This window comes from Malus domestica, chromosome 05 (genome assembly GCF_042453785.1).
Source record: "Malus domestica chromosome 05, GDT2T_hap1".
Taxonomy (NCBI): Eukaryota; Viridiplantae; Streptophyta; class Magnoliopsida; order Rosales; family Rosaceae; genus Malus; species Malus domestica.
Window position 1 is genome coordinate 37,162,114 of NC_091665.1, and position 17,871 is coordinate 37,179,984.

Consider the following 17,871-nt stretch of genomic DNA (forward strand, 5'->3'; position numbering starts at 1 on the left):
TCTATTTTTAATCCTTGGATTGAATAAATCGAAGAAAAATCAAGGACCAAAGATAAACATGGTGTGCACGAGAAGAAAAAAGGTGTACGTTTGTCATTTACCATTCCCTAAATCAGCAGATTGTATGGCTGAAGGCACTGAATTCTGATTATGCTAAAATAAACAAACGGTAAAATTTCCAAATAATAAAAAATTGCTCAACCTGTTTACATGGGAAACGAGAAAATCAGTTAAGGTATTTGGATATGTGAAATGAAGACCCACTAAAATTGCACCGTTAAAAATATGCGATTATAAGGCTTAGAGCAAAAAGGGTAAAAGAAGATCAAGAAGACTTAAAAAGAGACTATGTTGTTGTAATAAAAAATTGCTCTACTGAAAAAGAACTCTGATATTTCATAAATAAACCAACGGGTTCACTTTGTTTACATGAACCCTCTTATTACTCCATGGGGACCTTCGTAACAGTTCAAAAATATATGAATCCCTTCTTGTTACAGACAAATTAATCCCAAGCAACGCTACGGTCACGCTAAGCCTTTCAAGCGCTATTCTTAATGTCCAGGACTGAACTACTATGTATAGCCACTATATTCAAGAACAAAAATCATTGGAATTTTGATATTCTATCGAACTACGAGTCCTGATGAAATTTTATTGCAAACCTGTTCTCAGTTCTCACCCATCCTTTGCTGCCAACCTTACCCTGGGCGTACGACACCACTATATATCTCTTTGGCAAAGGTCATCTGAAGCAGCAGCATCAGCCTAGCGACATAAAGTGAAGGCCGCACCATCAGAAGCATTGCCGAAATGGTCAAGCAACCATCTGGATTTTGATTTCCTGCACAACAGAAAATAAGAACCATGTAATTCAAATTTGAAATCAATTATAACTATGTATGAAGGTAGAACAAATCAAAACATAAAATCCAGGAAAGCGAGTTTTGTGGACACAGCAATAGGGTTAATTTTACTTCTCTGTAGGGGTTGTTTGTCAAAAATGTAACTGATACGCGAACTTAAATCATATAGTAACAGAACAAGTAAGGACTCGTTTCAAAGCATATTTGATACTTTCTGTCCAAATAAGGCTAACGGACTATAATGTCTTTTGCCTAGATGTGAAAAATGGATCAGGGTTTAGAAAGGGAATTGTTATTGACACTCCAAAAATCTTATTCTACACTCCAAACTTTCTATATTTGGAAAGAAAAATGCACTTGTGAGGAGTTTAGAATGAGATTTTTGAAGTGCCAATAACACTTCCCTTCAGAAATATGTAAAGTGCAGAATGTCCCATCCTTACCTGAAGAACATTAGGTCATTAAATTCACTCGTAAATCATGCTAGGGTTGCCCTCTTGCCTTTTGCATCTCTCGACTGCAAAACCATTATTTGTTAGTCGTGAAGTAAATTCTTTCTTCAAGTATAAAAACATGAGCCTACAGGAACTACAAAAGGAACTTAGAGAGAGATGAAGAGAGAGACCTGTGCAGCAACAGATCTCTTTGAATCCAAGAACTGGTTGTAAATGCCATACAATCTTGTCTTCTCAGCTTCGGAAACAGATGGTCTTGCCCTCGAAGCAGTAGACTTCAAGAGAGCATCAGAAATAACTGGCTTCTTCCCTGGATCTCTGGTATCTTCAGCGTTTAGAATCTCATGCACTGCTGCTAGCTGAGCATCTGAGAGCAGAGCTTGAAGGTCGGCCCCACTAAATCCCTCAGTCATATAAGCTATGGCTCTTAAATCCACATCGTCATCCATTGGTAGCTGAAGCAATAGAAATAAAACATAATTATATTCCAAAATGAACTACAAAACAAGATATACAGAAAAAGCATTGGATTTCGGTAACAACTATCGCTACTATCAAGTTAAGGGACTTGGCTACAATGCCACAAAATATCCAAATAGAAGTTAAGAGTACATGCATTAATCATATAATGTTAATTACTGACCTTTTTCGAAAGGACCGTCAAAATATCCAACCTTTCACGCAGAGATGGAAAATCACAAAACAGAAGGCGATCTAGCCTACCAGGTCTCAACAGTGCAGCATCAAGTAAATCTGGTCTACTGCTTAACATGAAAATGCAGTCTTCTTTTCATTAGATAAGTAGTCAATGGGAAAACATATTATCAGACAAGATGCCATATACTCAGTCAAGACGAAGCAAATATGATAGAAGCAATCCACAAACAGAACTTTTGTTTGCATAGGAGGAACAATAACAACATAAAAACACGAAGATAGTTAAGCACAAGATTCGGTTTCTTGTTCTAGCATGAATATAGTATTCCTGTATGGGTCATAATCACGAGTATTACAATCGCTAAATTGACTTTTTGTATAAAATTTAATTGATCACCACGATTGACAGTACTTTGAACAAAGATATTCTGACCCAAAGACTGATATCTGGATTCAACATTTAAAAATGAGTCTAAAAATAAAACCATTACTCAGTCGAGAAACTAACCTTGTTGCAGCAAAAACAAAAACACCAGTCAAAACTTCAACACCATCCAATTCGGTCAGAAACTGTGAGAAAGGGAGATATTAGGATAAGAAAATTAGCTATGACGAGAAGAATAAAATAACATAGGACAAAATCATGAGAGAAACCTGATTGACAACACGATCAGTTACTCCAGTATTGTCATGCCCTCTTTTGGGGGCTATGGAATCAAATTCGTCAAAAAAGAGAAGACATGGTGCTGCAGCAGCAGCTTTGGAGAATATATCCCGAACCTAGACATCAGCAGCATTCAATGTGCATTACACCTCACAAAATATCATTATAACATATAAGGATTGAGATCTGTGGGAACCAGTAGAGGAAAAGACACAAATTATGTGAATAAATGGGGCATAGAGGCTACAAGAAATCAACTCAAAGGGGATTTACTTATGAAAAGAAATAAACCACCACTTACAGCTTGCTCAGAAGCGCCAATGTATTTATTCAAGAGTTCAGGTCCTTTGATGGATATAAATCTAAGTGAACAAGCCGCAGCAGCAGAACCAACTATGTGTGTCTTTCCACAGCCAGGAGGACCATACAATAGAATATTTGATCGCAACCTTAAAGGAGCTTTGGCAAATATATTTGGAAACCTTGAAGGCAATTCAATCATCTGATATTGATCATATAGGAATTGGAGATAGAGAACTATCAGATTTTAAAAGTCAAGTACCAAAACAAATGCATTATATATGACATGAAAAGTAAGATATGACAGCAGTATAAAATATACAACCAATATTACAAACATAAACAAGCTAATATTACAAAACTAATTGATACAATCATACCTCTTTAATTGAATTGCGGATGTCAACAAGACCGCCAACATCATCCCACCCAGACCGCCCACCTTCAGGAGCAGATTTAGTGATGTCGCGCATGGCAACTGGAAGGAAATCATGCATTGCCCGAGAGAAATCATCCCTAAGTAAAGTGGGCTTTTCACACTTGTCGACGGACAAATGATGAGGCAGAAAACGACCAATGGCAGCATGAACAGTTCTATCAACCAAGATTTCCTGGTACAGATACATTGTTAAGATAGTCAATATCAAAACTAGATCTAACATAATTTCAATAACTCTCAATGATCAGAATACCTTCAAAAACATTCTAAACATGAAAGTCGTACCACAGGCAGAAAAAGTCATGCTTGAAGCACTAAAAAGGATTCTCTTTTGTGGACATGAAAAGAAACTGACACAATGTATTAAATCAGAGACAAAGAGGTCTCCATATTCATTTTTACCAGTAAGTAGGCAGCTCTCTCTCAAACTACTACAAATATTCTAACCTTTAAAAAACGACCTTTAATCATGTGGCGTCTCCATAAGCATTCATTTATCAAGAATTCAAATTTCTAAGGTAGGAAGATAAGGATGCAACAAGGGAGTAATATCAAAGCTTGTAAAGCATATAAAAGTGACTTCTACGTATCGTTGCACTACTCCCCCTCTTCTACATATTGTTGCACTACTCCCCCTCCCCGAAGAAGTAATTTTAAAACAGGCAAAATACCAGATCATATGAATCATAGCCATCACATTTGGAAGCTACATCTTCTAAGATATCATCAGAACATTGTAAGCAGCGTCTCTGAATTTCATGCTTTAAAATGGCTGCACGTTCTGAGGCAGCAGGAGCAGGCAATTGCACGTGAAAGTCAAACCTTCCTGATAACATCAAAAGTCAAAAGCAGAGCAGTCTTAAGTTTTAATTAAACTAAAAAAAAAAAAAGAAGACAAATATCTGCTATGAATCTACCGCAATTATAATGCAGTACTCGTTCTACATTCAGAAAGAACAAACCTGAAGAGCTTAATGACTGTGGTATACTCTCTAAAGACTTTATTGAAGCTATGAATGCAAGCGGACCAATTCCACATGAGCTCTTCCTTTTTTCCTGTTCAAAGTTACAACAGAATCCTTAGCTTGAATAAAGACAAAAACAACAGTAGAATTATTGCATTTCATCATGTTGGTACAATAGATTCAAAGCTATGTCAGTATTACAATAACAAACACAGAATAGGCTAGGATTTTATCCTAATTTTGCAAGTGCTTCCAATTCTGGTTTGAGCAGCACACTCCAAATATTTTTTAATAAAGGGCTTGAAAGGAAATATCAGATATAAATGACTCATGGACTCCAGAATACAGGGATAAGCTATGGAGAAATTTACTTATTCTATGTTTTCCCCCTTTTTTTTGTTCAAGCAGAACCAAGACTTGAGGGTCATAAATCGATAAGATTAGGGACTGTTTTGTGAAACAGCTACATTACAAATTGGCGTATCAATTTAGAAGACAAATGAATGACAGCATTTATATACTCACTTTCAGGTTTGAAAGAACTGTTTCTACAAATTTTATTTGGATCCCACAAGCCTAATTTGAACCTGAAATAAGCTTTCCCATTTATTCATTGCAGTGCCACATTATATTGTACTAGTCTAGCATACCAAATCAATTCTAGTACTACGTCGCGAAAGTCATGGTTGTATGTTCGAATGTTAATAAGTAACACTTTAACATCAGCATTATAGCTAACACCCTAGGAACCATCCCTATAGTATTACCCAATATTCATCCATAATGTCAATGAGAAACTCTGTCAGTGCAAGCACAGAGGTTGAAGCTTGAGATCCTTCGGAGTCTGAAGAGGATGAAACAATGCTATCAAGATCATCAAGAATTACAAGAGATGGAGCATGATCTAAAGCCTCAGATATATAGCTCAAAAGTGCTTGGCGAATGGCCGAGGCCTTTTCCAAGGCAAGTTGAGAACAAGGTACAAAAACTCTGCCAAGGCAAAAAGAGGCATTAGAATACATTTATCTTTTACCCATCAGTACACCCCTCTTACAAATACAATTCACAAAGTTAGAAGTTTTAATGCAAATTCATCACGATGACAACATACACGTGCGCTAAGAGGTTTTCATGTTCTTCGAGACACTTAGCAACAGTTCTCGCCAATAATGTCTTTCCCGAACCCTGATAGGAGAAAAGAGGTGAAGAAAAAAACACATCAAATAAAATATTTAATATATAAAAAAAAAAAAACATTGTTTCGTAGGATAACACCGTAACAGCTTATGAAGATTAACTTCCTGATATTAATATCGAATTAAAATTGATTTAAAAAAAATTGCATTCTTCATATCAAACAAAAAAATAGAGAAAGTCCATTAGCTTGACAAAACCAAAACTTAATCTGTTCATTGAGAAAATTTGATCCTGTAGCTGTCCCCAAATAGTGGCACTAAGATTCTAAGGGATCAAATTGATAAGTAAGAAAAAGAGTACAGGAAATTAGTACCCTGCTTATGTTCGACAATAAGCATTTACCTGATCACTATACTAATGTTTAAACTATCAGGGACTTTTAACACCTTAATCATTTATACCCAAGACCCAATGACAATTGCACGATACTAGAAGAAAATTGAAGATCCATCAGAAAAGAAAAACCACACCTTTACACGGTTAACTGCCACATAAGTGTTTTAACTTCAGAATTCAGATACATCACCCAGTGGAAAAACTAAATCTGAAAAGTTAATAAACTCACAGGAGGTCCATATAGCAGAACATGTCCAGGGAGCGGAAGATCGTGTGAGCTGAACCATGCCCCAGAAGCAGGAGATAACAACACCAACATTCCTACATAGGAAAACATAATGTATTAGGGAATACAATGGAATCCTTAAAGGGGTAAGGGTAAATATAATTTACAATTCTCATAGGAGTTGGTGAACATATATAAAGGTGTCAGAATAGAAGGAAATACGAATACCTACTATTTAAAACGTCAGAAGCAATTGTCCCCATCCAGCTCAAGGTTGATACATCAGAATTGATATCTTTTTCAGACATTCTCTCTCTAACCGAATTAAAGGTCACAGGATCGGCCGTCTTAGGATCGACCACCTTCAGCTTTCCAATTGACTCTACACCTCCAACATTATCACTGCCTTTGTTTCTTTCATCAAATACAAGCTCATATGCATTTCCAGCAAGTTGAGATTCATTGGAGAATTTCAGTACATACAAGATTTCAACTGGTTGCTCAGCATTCTTCTTTTTGTTTTCGAGGGATCCATCTGATGATTCTTGTAGCTTTTCCTCAATCTCAAACTTATGCACCTTCACTTCAAAGTGAAGTATAGTTTCATTTCCCAAAACCAAGGAATTAACTTTTTCTCCTGCATTGGAAGCAATAGCATCAAATTGTGCAAGGATCCACACTTTAACAAGACTCTCTACTCCCTTTAACTCGTCAGAATGCGGAGCCGCCTCTTCATCTTCTTTGCAAGAAGTTTCATATGAAAAAGCAGAAACAACTTTGTCGTGGGTAGACCAATCAGCAACATCTATATAGGTGCTTGAGCCGGTCGTCAGAAGCATGTTTTTCTTCTTGCGAAGTTTATGCCTTTCAAGAACATCTAGACCATTTCTTTCAACAGCTTTGTCCTTCAATATCTTAAAGTGACAAGGAGAAAGTGAAAGGAATGGAATGTCATTCTTCAAAATACCATTGCATTCCTTCAAATAAACCCCTGCAGGCACAATAGCAATCCCATTAAAACAATATGTTTCATCAATGAAAGGTTAGGATGTTCTTCTTTGCCTTATTAAGTGGCAAGCATAGCATACCCCATTAGCCACTTAATACAGGAAGTGATGGAAAATACTCAGGAAGACACCAACTTTTGTGATTAAATGTGAAAGAAACAGTGTGCTAATAAGCATCATACATGTATAATTAGAAGATTAAATCCAACTAAGGCAACTAGAACAATCCAAAATCTAGATGGTGTTCCAATAGCTTTTGTCTGTTTAAAATAACATCCAAAATTGAAACTCCAATGAATATCATTCAAGTCTATAGTTCGATATGCATTATAGCTAAAAAGTACTCTATTAGATATTGGGTAGAATATACGCACATGAATGCAGACGAGTTCTCAAATAAAGACGAAGAGATTGGGCAATCATAACATGCCCTTTAGCAACTGAATCAGAAATCAACAGCCGAACAATTACTTCACGATTGTCCTTTTTGTCATTTCCACTGTTAGATTCCTTCAGAGTTGAACTGCTTCTAGTTTTCAACCCATCATTTTCAGAATTTTTCATGCTCTCTTTTGGTGATAATCTTGGCACAACAGCTACGAACTGAAGAGATTGTAATGAGAACATTTTTGCTGTTTCTGGGTGAACCATAGCAACAGAAGTAAGAACAACTCCAAGCTCAACGCCTTTGACATAACTTTTGTGAACTAATCTCCTGTCCGGATCTTGAATGCGCAGTAGTGCCTTTGAAATATGATTCTTTCCATTAGAAGAGAGCATGGAACGATCTCCATGTGGGTTGATAGTCTTGCGTCTCTTTGGAGCAACTGCAACTTCAGTCCCTGGCACCAGTTGCACTGGTAATATCCCACAAGTAGACCAAGATATCAACATAGAGTACAACCATTAAGTCACTGCTCATCGATTTCAAATGCTAAGAATTCATTGAATAATTGGATTATGACAAAGCATACAGCATCTTACCCACCGCTTTCTTCGGGAAGGTTGAAGCAACTTGGAATGTAATGGAAGTGCGGCCATTCAACCACAAAGGAAATCTCATTTCTTCATGGAGAATCCTCACCTGCATTTATCAAATGTACAACAAACTGATGCTAATATTCGAATTTGTAGATTTCAAGCAACCGAAAAGGTCATGAATTGACAACATCGGAGTACCTGATTCAAAATTGCAGCCTCTGCTAGCTCAGCATTAAGCTCCAAAACCTCCCAATCATCCTCAGTAGAAGGCTCAATAGTGACCAGAGTAGCCTTCTGCACATTCGAAAGAGCTCGAACTTGAACCCTAGTGCGATCCGGCAACGAAATGCAATCCCCAAATTGCTGAGCAACCTGCAAAGCAATCAGGCACACAATCACTGATCAAATTCTAGAGCTTTCCGTTGCAGAAGCAGAGAAATTGAAGTTGAAACTGAGATTACCTCGATAGCCTGAGAAGCGGAGGTGGCGCCGGACCAAGCGACGTTCCAGCGGTCGGCGGTGGAGGAAGAGCGGAGCTCGAGAGCGAGAACTGGCGGGAGGGATGGGGAGGAGGAGTGGAGGGTTTGGATTAGGGACAGGGGGAGAGAGACGAAGCAGTTGTCTATGCCTCCGACTAACCGGACCTCAAACTCCATGGCCGGAAAGAATCAGAGAGACGGAGTAGAGCTCCGTTTCGGGAAGAAGATAAAGAGTCAAGCTTGAGCAGTGCCGGAAAACGTCGTCCCCCGAGGCTTTCTCGAGTTGAGTAAAATTACGTCTTCCTCCCTCCCTCCAAATTATCCCATTGATTTTTCGGTGTGTATATTTTATAACGTGTTTTTTTTTTTTTCGAATTGAATCCCTTGTTTATTAATTTGTCCGCTTTTTAACTAAATGGTTTTTGTCCGCTTTTTAACTAAATGGTTTCTTCGATTGACGTAACTTCTAATTCTATTCTTTGATATTTAAAATTGATTCAAATAATTTTGAACTTATTTATCATCAATTATTTGTGCTGTTTTGTAAAAAAATCTATGTTAAATAAGAAGAAAATAACAAAAATGCTATTGATTTTGTCAAATCATTTTGGCCTATAATTTGAGGGTAGTTTTATTGTTTCGGTCCTCATTTATCAAAGATTTACAAACAAATTCCAAAAAAATTTCCGCTGCCGGGAGTTGAACCCGGATTAGATAAATTCCGATTTTAATTGCTACAGCGGATTGTTGTTCTATTATCTTCAATTATTTAATTTATATTATCATGTAAGCAAAATAGTTTTTTTTTCCTCAAAAAGAAAATAAATAAATGAAAAATAATCTTCTATTGCCAAAGTCGACACATTTTCCTCAATAATTGACGGTGAACAACTCAAGAACCATTTATATTGACTTCAAATCTTAGTGACCAAAATAGAAATTTACGCAAATCTCAAAATTATTTTAGCTAAAACATTTGCAAACAATATTTTAAAGATTAAAAAAAAAGATAAAAAAGGGTGTTTCATTAAGTTATTCCAATAAATTTCTCTCTTAAAATTAACTAATTTGGCCAAGAAAACGAAAGGGAATGTACCATAAACTTATGAGTAAAATAGGAAAATAATTATAATTAAGGAAAACTAACGAAAAGTTCAAAAAAAATTCCCTTTTAATGAAAAATCATTTTTAATGGTATAATGAATAGTACTAAAAAATATATAACTATGATTTTTCGTTAAAATAAATAATACCAAAAGTATTTTATTAAAACTCCTAATAATTATTGTATACAAGTACACAGTAGTAGTACACAGTACCAAAGTTGAAAGATCTTTTGGAACCCCAAAAAGAAAATAAAAGCAAACGAAAAAAAGGAAATAAAAAAATACGACACCGGATGATCCATGTGTCGATAGCGAGTTAAAACCGCCATGGGGTCCCATCCCACTCACACACGACGTCGTATAAAATGTTCACCATCAAACTCCACTGACTCCCACCAACTCCACCGAGCGTAGAGCCAAAGTTCTGATAGCTCACGCCACTCCCGAGAAGCCACACCGCCCCACTCCGTCGTCGTCTTCTCTCTTTCTTCTGGTAATGTCCTTTCGTGTCCTTCTCTTTCTTCACTCTCTCTCTTACTGTAAATGCTTGGATTGCGTCCACATTTTTCTGCTATTTTCTCGCTATTTTTTCTCTGAGATTTTTTTTTTAAAATTTTATATTATGTTCGTCATCGCTTTCTGTCTAATCTGGGGTTTCAGTAAATATTTTCTCGAGAAATTTATTGTAATTGTTTGTGTATAGCAAAATTATATATGCATGTTTATATATGTGTAGGGGCGTAGCTAAATTACATTTTATTGCTAATGTTTGAAAAATAAATTGTGAAAGCATTTTTCTGTCAGAATCAATGGCGTTTTAGTGATTAGAATGAGTTCTTAACAGTAACTGTGCCTTCTTGAATTGTTTTTACCGGAAAGTATATGATAATTACGTGTGAGTGATTAGCGATTAGCCTTTTCGGAATTCGGGGTATGTGGTTTGAGGAAATTTTGTACTTGCTAGACTAGGGTTTCGTGAGAGAGGTGGAGAAAGTGAGGAAACTGTGTATGGAATGAACTTTTGGTCGGAAACGGAGTGGTGTATAAACTGGATTACAATGTAGGATACATTTTTCAGAAAATGTTCGTAGTTGTACCTTCGTTGCTGTAATAAATTGTGTTTGATTATGGTGAAATTTGGATTAAACATGCCTCACTGCGAGGAGTTATATATCGCTGTGCTAAACCCTTCGCATTTTTGTACTTTGAAGTGGTATTTTGTTTTGGTTGGTATGATTACCTGAGGAAGGGATAGTTATGGTTGCTATGAATAGTGAATTTGACAGCTTTTTGTTAAGACCACCAATGGAGTCAGACGAGGAGCAGGATTGTTTTTGCGGGTTATATCCGGAGTATGGTGCAATTTTCATGTCAAGCAGTGCAACGATAGATGAGTGTTTTGAACGGAGACTGTTTGGCCTTCCATCTTCACAAGGCCAATTTGTAAAGCAGATTAAAACTGGAATGATTTTGTTTCTGTTTGAATTCGAGAGGAGAGAACTTCATGGTGTTTTTCAAGCATGCTCTGATGGTGAAATGAATATTTTGCCTTCTGCATACAATTCATCAGGAAGGCAGTTTCCTGCTCAGGTATGAATAATGTCTAGTTTCAGTTGAGAATCCACTATTTTCGTTTATATTTTTATTTATTACAAATTTCCAATTGGATCTATTTTTGTTATATTCTTTATGCAGGTAAAAGTGAAGCTTATTTGGCGTTGTCATTCGCTTTCAGAACCTGAATTCAGTGGCGCAATCAAAGATAACTACTTTTCAAATTGGAAGTTCCGTTTCGGTCTCTCCAAAGCTCAGGTTTTCTCCTTTCCTATTAAGTCAGACCTTGATGGGACTTAGAATTGCCTTCCTTAACAGTATTGTTTCATGTATATTTGTAGGTCCGAAGACTTTTATTGTTGTTCAGCTCACGAAAGTTAAAATATCAGCAGCGGCAGAGACAATTAGCCAGTAGAAGAGAACCAATATCAGTGGACACTGCTGGTAGAGTCAAGGAAGTCGATGATGGCAAGTCTGTATTGAGTGATAAGGCAATCAACAAGCTTGTTGCCGACAATCATAATGGGCCAAAAATGAGTCAGTCACCGTGGAATGTCTCTGGGAATATTGGAAAAGAAGATGGTGGCATGTTGGCAAGTGATGAAGTGGGTAATCTTCATGAAGTAGACAAGAAGGTTGGGAAGATCATGCAGCGTGTGTATCTTGGGCCTGTTCCAGGTGAAGTTGGAAAATTGGATGCTGCTTTTGCAATGTCTGAGAGGGCAGGGAATGAATTTAATGTGGATGTTGAATCTGTGTCATCTGAGCATCCTATGTCGGATCAATCTGGACGAGGTGATGACGATCTGGTAATTCATGATGATTCTAGCTGTTTAATTGGTGATAAATTACAAATTGGCAATAGTGAAAGTAATGTTTTTGGGTCAGCTGTACCTACTGCGAACCCTGCTTTCTTTCAGTCTAGTCTTGATAGACCTGTCTGTCCTGGCTTGCCTGTTGAAGAAACGGGTTCTTTGGTTCAAGATCAAACTAGATCAACTTCGACTGTTGGCAATCTAATGGAGCTGCCAATTGCTAGCCATATTTGTTCCGCATCTCCATCTTATAGAGATGCGATTGTAATCAGCACCTATGATCCTGATGCTCTTAGTCTGAACAATCCACGCTCACCATCACTTGGGGTCAATCAGAGTTCAAATTCCGTTCAATATTGTTATAAACAACATGGCATTCTTTCCATTACAAATCAATCATATACAGAGCTAAAAGGAATCAATCAAAGCCTAGAATCCAATCCAAAGTTTGATGTTCATGTTCCAATCGCATCCCATGACCTTTACGAGCACTCATGTCACGGGGACATCATGCCTTTTCCAGGGCTGGCATATTCTGAAGAATTGGCTATAGATTCTTCTGGAAAACATTGTTCCGGGGAGCCAGTTTTGAACAGTTCTTTATCAATTGAAAGTTTATCACAAATTGGAAGTAGTGGGACGGAAACCAAGAGGCCAACATCTTATTCTCTCAGTCCTAGTAACTGTCTGTCCTTTGTGATTGATCGTGGTCATCCTGTAGCATTACAAAAGAAACTTGAGCAAGAAATGGCACAGAAATTGAACGATGAACCATGTACTGCTAATGTAACTTCATCAGAGGAGCTTCAGTTCCAGTGGCAATGTCGCATTCATCCTGATGATCACAGCGTGGACCACCATATACAGAAATCTTATGATCGTGATCTCAATTCTTATGCATTCTCTGAAGGTAAGCATTCTGATCTGAAGAATGAAAGAAGTGTATTTTCTCGCTTGGCTTCAGATACGCCTGGCAAAGATAACAGTATGCATGCTGACAACGAGGAAAGTGATAACGATGCATCAGTGGATGAAGTCATGGCAATGTTGAGTGCGAGTAACTACAGCTGGGTGAAGTCAAAAAATCCTAAGCGGCCTACTAGACGGCACGATGACCAAGAGAAGTTTAGGAATAAGAAAAAGACCAAAGTGGACTCTGAGTTGGATAGTAATTACTTGGAATTGATTCCAAAAAAATCAAACATGGCTTCTGCTACACCTGTTGAAGACAAAGATGATCAAAGGCGCGAAGAGGTACCATTTGTGGATTTCAAGCGACGGAGTGAACTGCAGAAACTTAATGGTGATACCAAAGCCAGAGCCAAGGATGAAATTGCAGAAAATGATAGACTGTTGGGTGGGCAGTGCAAGAGAAGGAAGTTGGTCAGGCCGAGTTTCAATGACAACGAGCCACACGATGAAAAAAGCATGAATGAAAACCCATCTCTGATTTTACAAGCATCATCACAAGAATCTTCTGTTAGCGAAGATGTTAATGGCAAGAGAAGGAAGCTGGTTAGACCAAAGTTCAGGGTGAATGAGCCATGTGATGACAAAAGCATGAATGGAGACACTTCTAAAATTTTACAAGTATCATCTCAACACTGTTGTACTAGTGAAGATAGTGGAAGTTGCGAGGCTTCTGTTGGAAGCCAAGGTAAGTTGTTACCGCAAGTTATAGGTTTGTCGCTTATGGTGTGTCAAAGCAGTCATGAGAATGAGAATAATCAAACCGAAAGATCTTCAAAACATGAAAGAGAAATTGAAGCTGAAAGCTCCGCAGCATCAGCCAAATTAGGAGATGAAGGTCGAAAAGAGCCTCTTCATGATGTTGGCAGCCAAATTGCTGACCTTGCAATCCCTAAGTTGTTACCGCAATGTACAGAATCGCCTCAAGTGGTTCGTGAAGGTCAAAAAGAGCTTCTTCATGACGTTGGCAGCCAAATTGCTAACCTTGCAATTCTGTTACCGCAATATACAGAATCACCTCAAGTAGTTCATCAAAGCAGTTGTGAGAATGAGAATATTGAAACGGAAAGATTTCAAGAATATGAGCTGGAAATTAAAACAGAAATTTCCAGACGGTCTCTCAAACTTGGAGATGGTGGTGGAGTGGAGCCTCTTCATGATCTTGGCAGCCCAATTGGCAGCCTTGCAATCCCATATGGAGACAACAATCCTAATGTTCAGAAAGACTCGGATTATAAGGTTCCTATTGTAAACAAATCATCTCAAGATTGTAATGATATCAGTCACATCACTGTTCAGGAGTCAGCCCTGCGATTACCTGAACAGAATTCTGGAACAGAAAATGCATTTTCTGAAATTGAATGTGCAAGAGTCAATGAACTGGAGTTGCTTCCAAGCGTTGAACTTTGTCCTGAAAGTGGTGATCTTAGTAGCGGTAATGCAATAGGCAGCTCAAGTAATCTAAACTCTGGGTTGCAAAGAGGAACCAAAGAAGTTGCTATTTGTGTATATGCTGGTGTTGGTGATAACCACCATGAATCCAGTAATAAACAATCTGAGGCATCTCTTGACACCGTGGGTTGCTTGGACAAGCAAGAACCGTCTCAAGATCACAGATCCAGTAAATTGTCTGAGGCATCTTTTGGCACTGTCGGTTGCTTCAAAAAGCCAGAATCTTCTCTAGAATTTCGGGACCTGAATTTGGGATTTGGAGAGCGACTTTTTATACTTAGTAATAGTTTCAAAAGCTCTGATGTTACTGCTTCCAAGCTTGTGGGTGAAAGGAGAGATGGTCTTCAAATCAGCGGTAGTAATGTTTGCAAAAGTTCCGACATTGATACTTCTGAGATTGTGGAGGATACGATTAGCAAGGATCTTGGTCCAAGCAGAAAACTTGATCTCAAGGCAGCCGACAACCGCTCTGATATTGATACTTCTAAGCATGTGGGCGATGCACAGGATTCTCTTCCAATCAGCGGTAGTAATGTTTGCAAAAGCATTAGTACCTCTGAGAATGTATGCAAGGGTATAATTAGAAAACGTGTACTGAAGAGAGCAATCAACTGCTCTAAATTTGATACTTCTATGCATGTGGACGATGTGAAGGATGTTCATCCAATCCGCGACAGTAATGTTGACAAAAGCATTGGTACCTCCGAGGATGTGGAAGAGAAGAAGGTTATTTTCCCAAGCAGGGCTATCATTAGAAAACGTGTACTCAAGATAGCAGACAACTGCTCTAAAATTGATACTTCTAAGCACGTGGACGATGCAAAGGATTTTCTCCCAATCAGCGGCAGTAATTCTTGCAAAAGCTCAGACGGTGCTACCTCTGAGAGTGCGGAAGCAAGGGAGGATGTTCTTCAAAGCAACGTTGAAATCGGAAAAGGTGAACTCAAGACGGTCTGCAGCCAAAATACAAGTTTAGCTCATGATTTTGAGTTTGATGATGATAGTAAAACTGATGATACTAGAAGAGAAAACAAGAGGCTTTGGAGTATTCTAACGGCCAGGTTGAAGCAGCTGAAGAATGCTCAACAAACAACAGTGACAAGGTCCTAGCTTTCGGTCGATGATCCATCCTGAAAACGAGTCATTGCAGTTGACGAACAGTTTTTTCAAGTTTTTGTTTAGTCGAAGTTAAAGATCAACCCACATTCCTGTAAAAGCCGAGTACTAGGGCTTTTCAGCTTGTCGTGGTGTTACTAACCGAAGAGCTGGAAATACACGCATGAAAGCTGCCGCCTGCCGCCTGCCGCCTGCCGCGTTCTTGACCTTCTTCCGGTAGCTGTTTTGGAGTTGCTTGGAGTGGAGTGGAAGAATGCAATGGTTATGCATGCAAAGTGATGACCCTTTTTTTTGGTTAAGCTCTGATTTTGGTTAAAGAAAATCAGGATTTGTGAATCTGTTGAAGCAGGTTGAAGGAAAATTATAATCTTGTTTTTTGTACTGCAGTGGTTTGTGTGGGTGATGCCTTTACATTGGATAATGTTCTTGAGATGTTTCCTTATCTTCCAAAACTTGAATTTATTTTCTTCATCTCCTTAGCATATTCCTAGCCTTTTGAACTTCAAAAACTTCCATCCAAAGTGCTCTCCACGTATGCTATCCATTTGATGCTCAAAACTGTTCCAAAATGCACTTTCTTGCCAACTTTGTCAAATAAACCTACAAACACACGAAAATAGCTTAAAACACTATAATAAGTAAGAACTAACAACATAAATGTAAGAAAACAAGCTAACTAAGTCGCATAAATATGTTCCTATCAAACGGCGCCAAAATTTGATGTGAAAATTAACTTGACACGCAAATTAAACCTATTGATGACAATTGTAGTATTAAGCAAGTAGGGGTCGTTCTAGACGGGGGATTAACTAAGACTGCTAATCAACACAAATAAGACTCAAAAACACTAAACTAGACTCTATAGACTCAAAACTGACTCAAAACACTTAAAACAGCAACAAACAATAAAAAAGACTCAATTCTAGACCTAACAAGTGATTTGGACGAAAATAAGACTTAACTTGACTCAAAAGACTAAAAGAAAACAGATTATGACTCAACTAACAAGACTTAATGAAAGGGGGATTGTTTTTGATGAATTTAAAACTTAAAACAGAAACTTTGCATAAAACACTTTAATAAAACGAATTTGATGAATATAAAAGGGTGAAAGGCTAGTTAGAGAGTCATTCTCCACGCATGACATATGCATATAAACCAATTTCCAGTTATTATTCCTTTAAACCATGAATGACAGCACCCCAAGTTAACCGTGACAGCACAAATTAACCATCAAATTTTCCTTAACTCATTGAATTGGACGAGATACACATCACAACCAAATTATCCTTATCAAGTTCCTTAACCATGAAAAGCATGATAGAAAACATATCAAAAGTCATTAAGTTCTTTGAAAACCATAAGCATTGACGAGACATTCATAACTATGAAAAGCATGATACTCCTGCCTAGGATTTACTTAACACGATCGCGACTAGCAACCTCCACTACTTGTGAATATAAGTTCATAATGATTTGATGAAACTCCCTTATACTCTAGCATCAAATTCATGCATGCAAATTAAGTGTCAACCCTCAGTCTACATACATAAATAAGTTTTAATAACTCAGATAAACAAATCACATTCAAGACTCAAGAAACAATAACTGGATGTAATCAATTCATATAAAGCATATAATCATGACTTTGAATTCACCTCTAACTATAAAGAAATTAGTTCCTCATGTTCGTAATTAAACAAAGATAACTTAAATTAAACATTAAAAACAAATATAGAAAACACTTAAGAACGCTCCAGCAATCTAATCTTGAATGGCATGGGCACGGCAAAGGTTCTCATATCCTTTCTCCTTGCAAAGCTGCGGCACAAGATGAGTTTTTTTTTGTGGTGATGGATGTTTGTACGAATTTATGGTGAAAAGTGGATGGTGTGGTGATCTGATGGTAGAAGGTGGTGATCTGATTTGTGCGACATAATGATGTATTTATAGGCTATAACTCACGTCACAAAGGTAGCATAGGAGAAGGATTACACAATCCTAAAGGAATAGGACTAGGAAATTCAGCACAAAGCTTCTAGAAAGGGATTAAATTCGTCAGATTCTAGGGTGTTGATGCACAAAACTGGAGGTCTTGGAACAACGTAAATCTGACCGTGAATCTACAAGAAAGTAAATAACACAAGATGTATCGTGGTTCACCCCAAGGTTTGGGCTACGTCCACACTGATTGTATTTTTTGAGGGAGAGAGAGCTCTGAGAGTGAGAGCGTTGAGATGGGGTGAGAGGGCCTAGAAATTGGCATCCTCTAATTGTGAGGGTGAGG

General features: G+C 37.8%; 2 protein-coding genes across 7 annotated transcripts; one reads left to right on the plus strand and one right to left on the minus strand.

Moving 5' to 3' along the window:
- Positions 1–373: 373 nt before the first annotated feature.
- On the minus strand, positions 374–8,949 carry LOC103419783 (peroxisomal ATPase PEX1). Of its 2 annotated transcripts, none has more exons than XM_008357878.4 (18): positions 8,555–8,949; positions 8,292–8,465; positions 8,097–8,196; positions 7,487–7,969; positions 6,338–7,096; positions 6,109–6,200; positions 5,458–5,531; positions 5,114–5,336; positions 4,344–4,437; positions 4,053–4,207; positions 3,323–3,553; positions 2,944–3,144; positions 2,633–2,758; positions 2,487–2,548; positions 1,965–2,082; positions 1,492–1,776; positions 1,310–1,383; positions 374–844 (listed from the first exon to the last, which is right to left on the minus strand). In XM_008357878.4, the coding sequence occupies exons 1-17, from the start codon at positions 8,747–8,749 to the stop codon at positions 1,345–1,347; spliced, it is 3,411 nt and encodes a 1,136-aa protein (XP_008356100.2). In that variant the 5' UTR covers positions 8,750–8,949; the 3' UTR covers positions 374–844; positions 1,310–1,344. The 2 variants fall into 2 exon arrangements, with proteins under 2 accessions (XP_008356100.2, XP_017183431.2); XM_017327942.3 differs by having other exon boundaries at positions 8,101–8,196; positions 8,555–8,892.
- Positions 8,950–10,030: 1,081 nt separating this feature from the next.
- On the plus strand, positions 10,031–16,055 carry LOC103435282 (probable GPI-anchored adhesin-like protein PGA55). Of its 5 annotated transcripts, none has more exons than XM_070822686.1 (4): positions 10,031–10,171; positions 10,965–11,268; positions 11,374–11,490; positions 11,574–16,055. In XM_070822686.1, exons 2-4 carry the CDS (start codon positions 10,984–10,986, stop codon positions 15,576–15,578), a joined length of 4,407 nt encoding a protein of 1,468 aa, XP_070678787.1. In that variant the 5' UTR covers positions 10,031–10,171; positions 10,965–10,983; the 3' UTR covers positions 15,579–16,055. The 5 variants fall into 5 exon arrangements, with proteins under 5 accessions (XP_070678787.1, XP_028958775.1, XP_070678786.1 ...); XM_029102942.2 differs by having other exon boundaries at positions 10,039–10,171; positions 10,953–11,268; XM_070822685.1 differs by having other exon boundaries at positions 10,046–10,171; positions 10,977–11,268.
- The last annotated feature ends 1,816 nt before the right edge of the window (positions 16,056–17,871 follow it).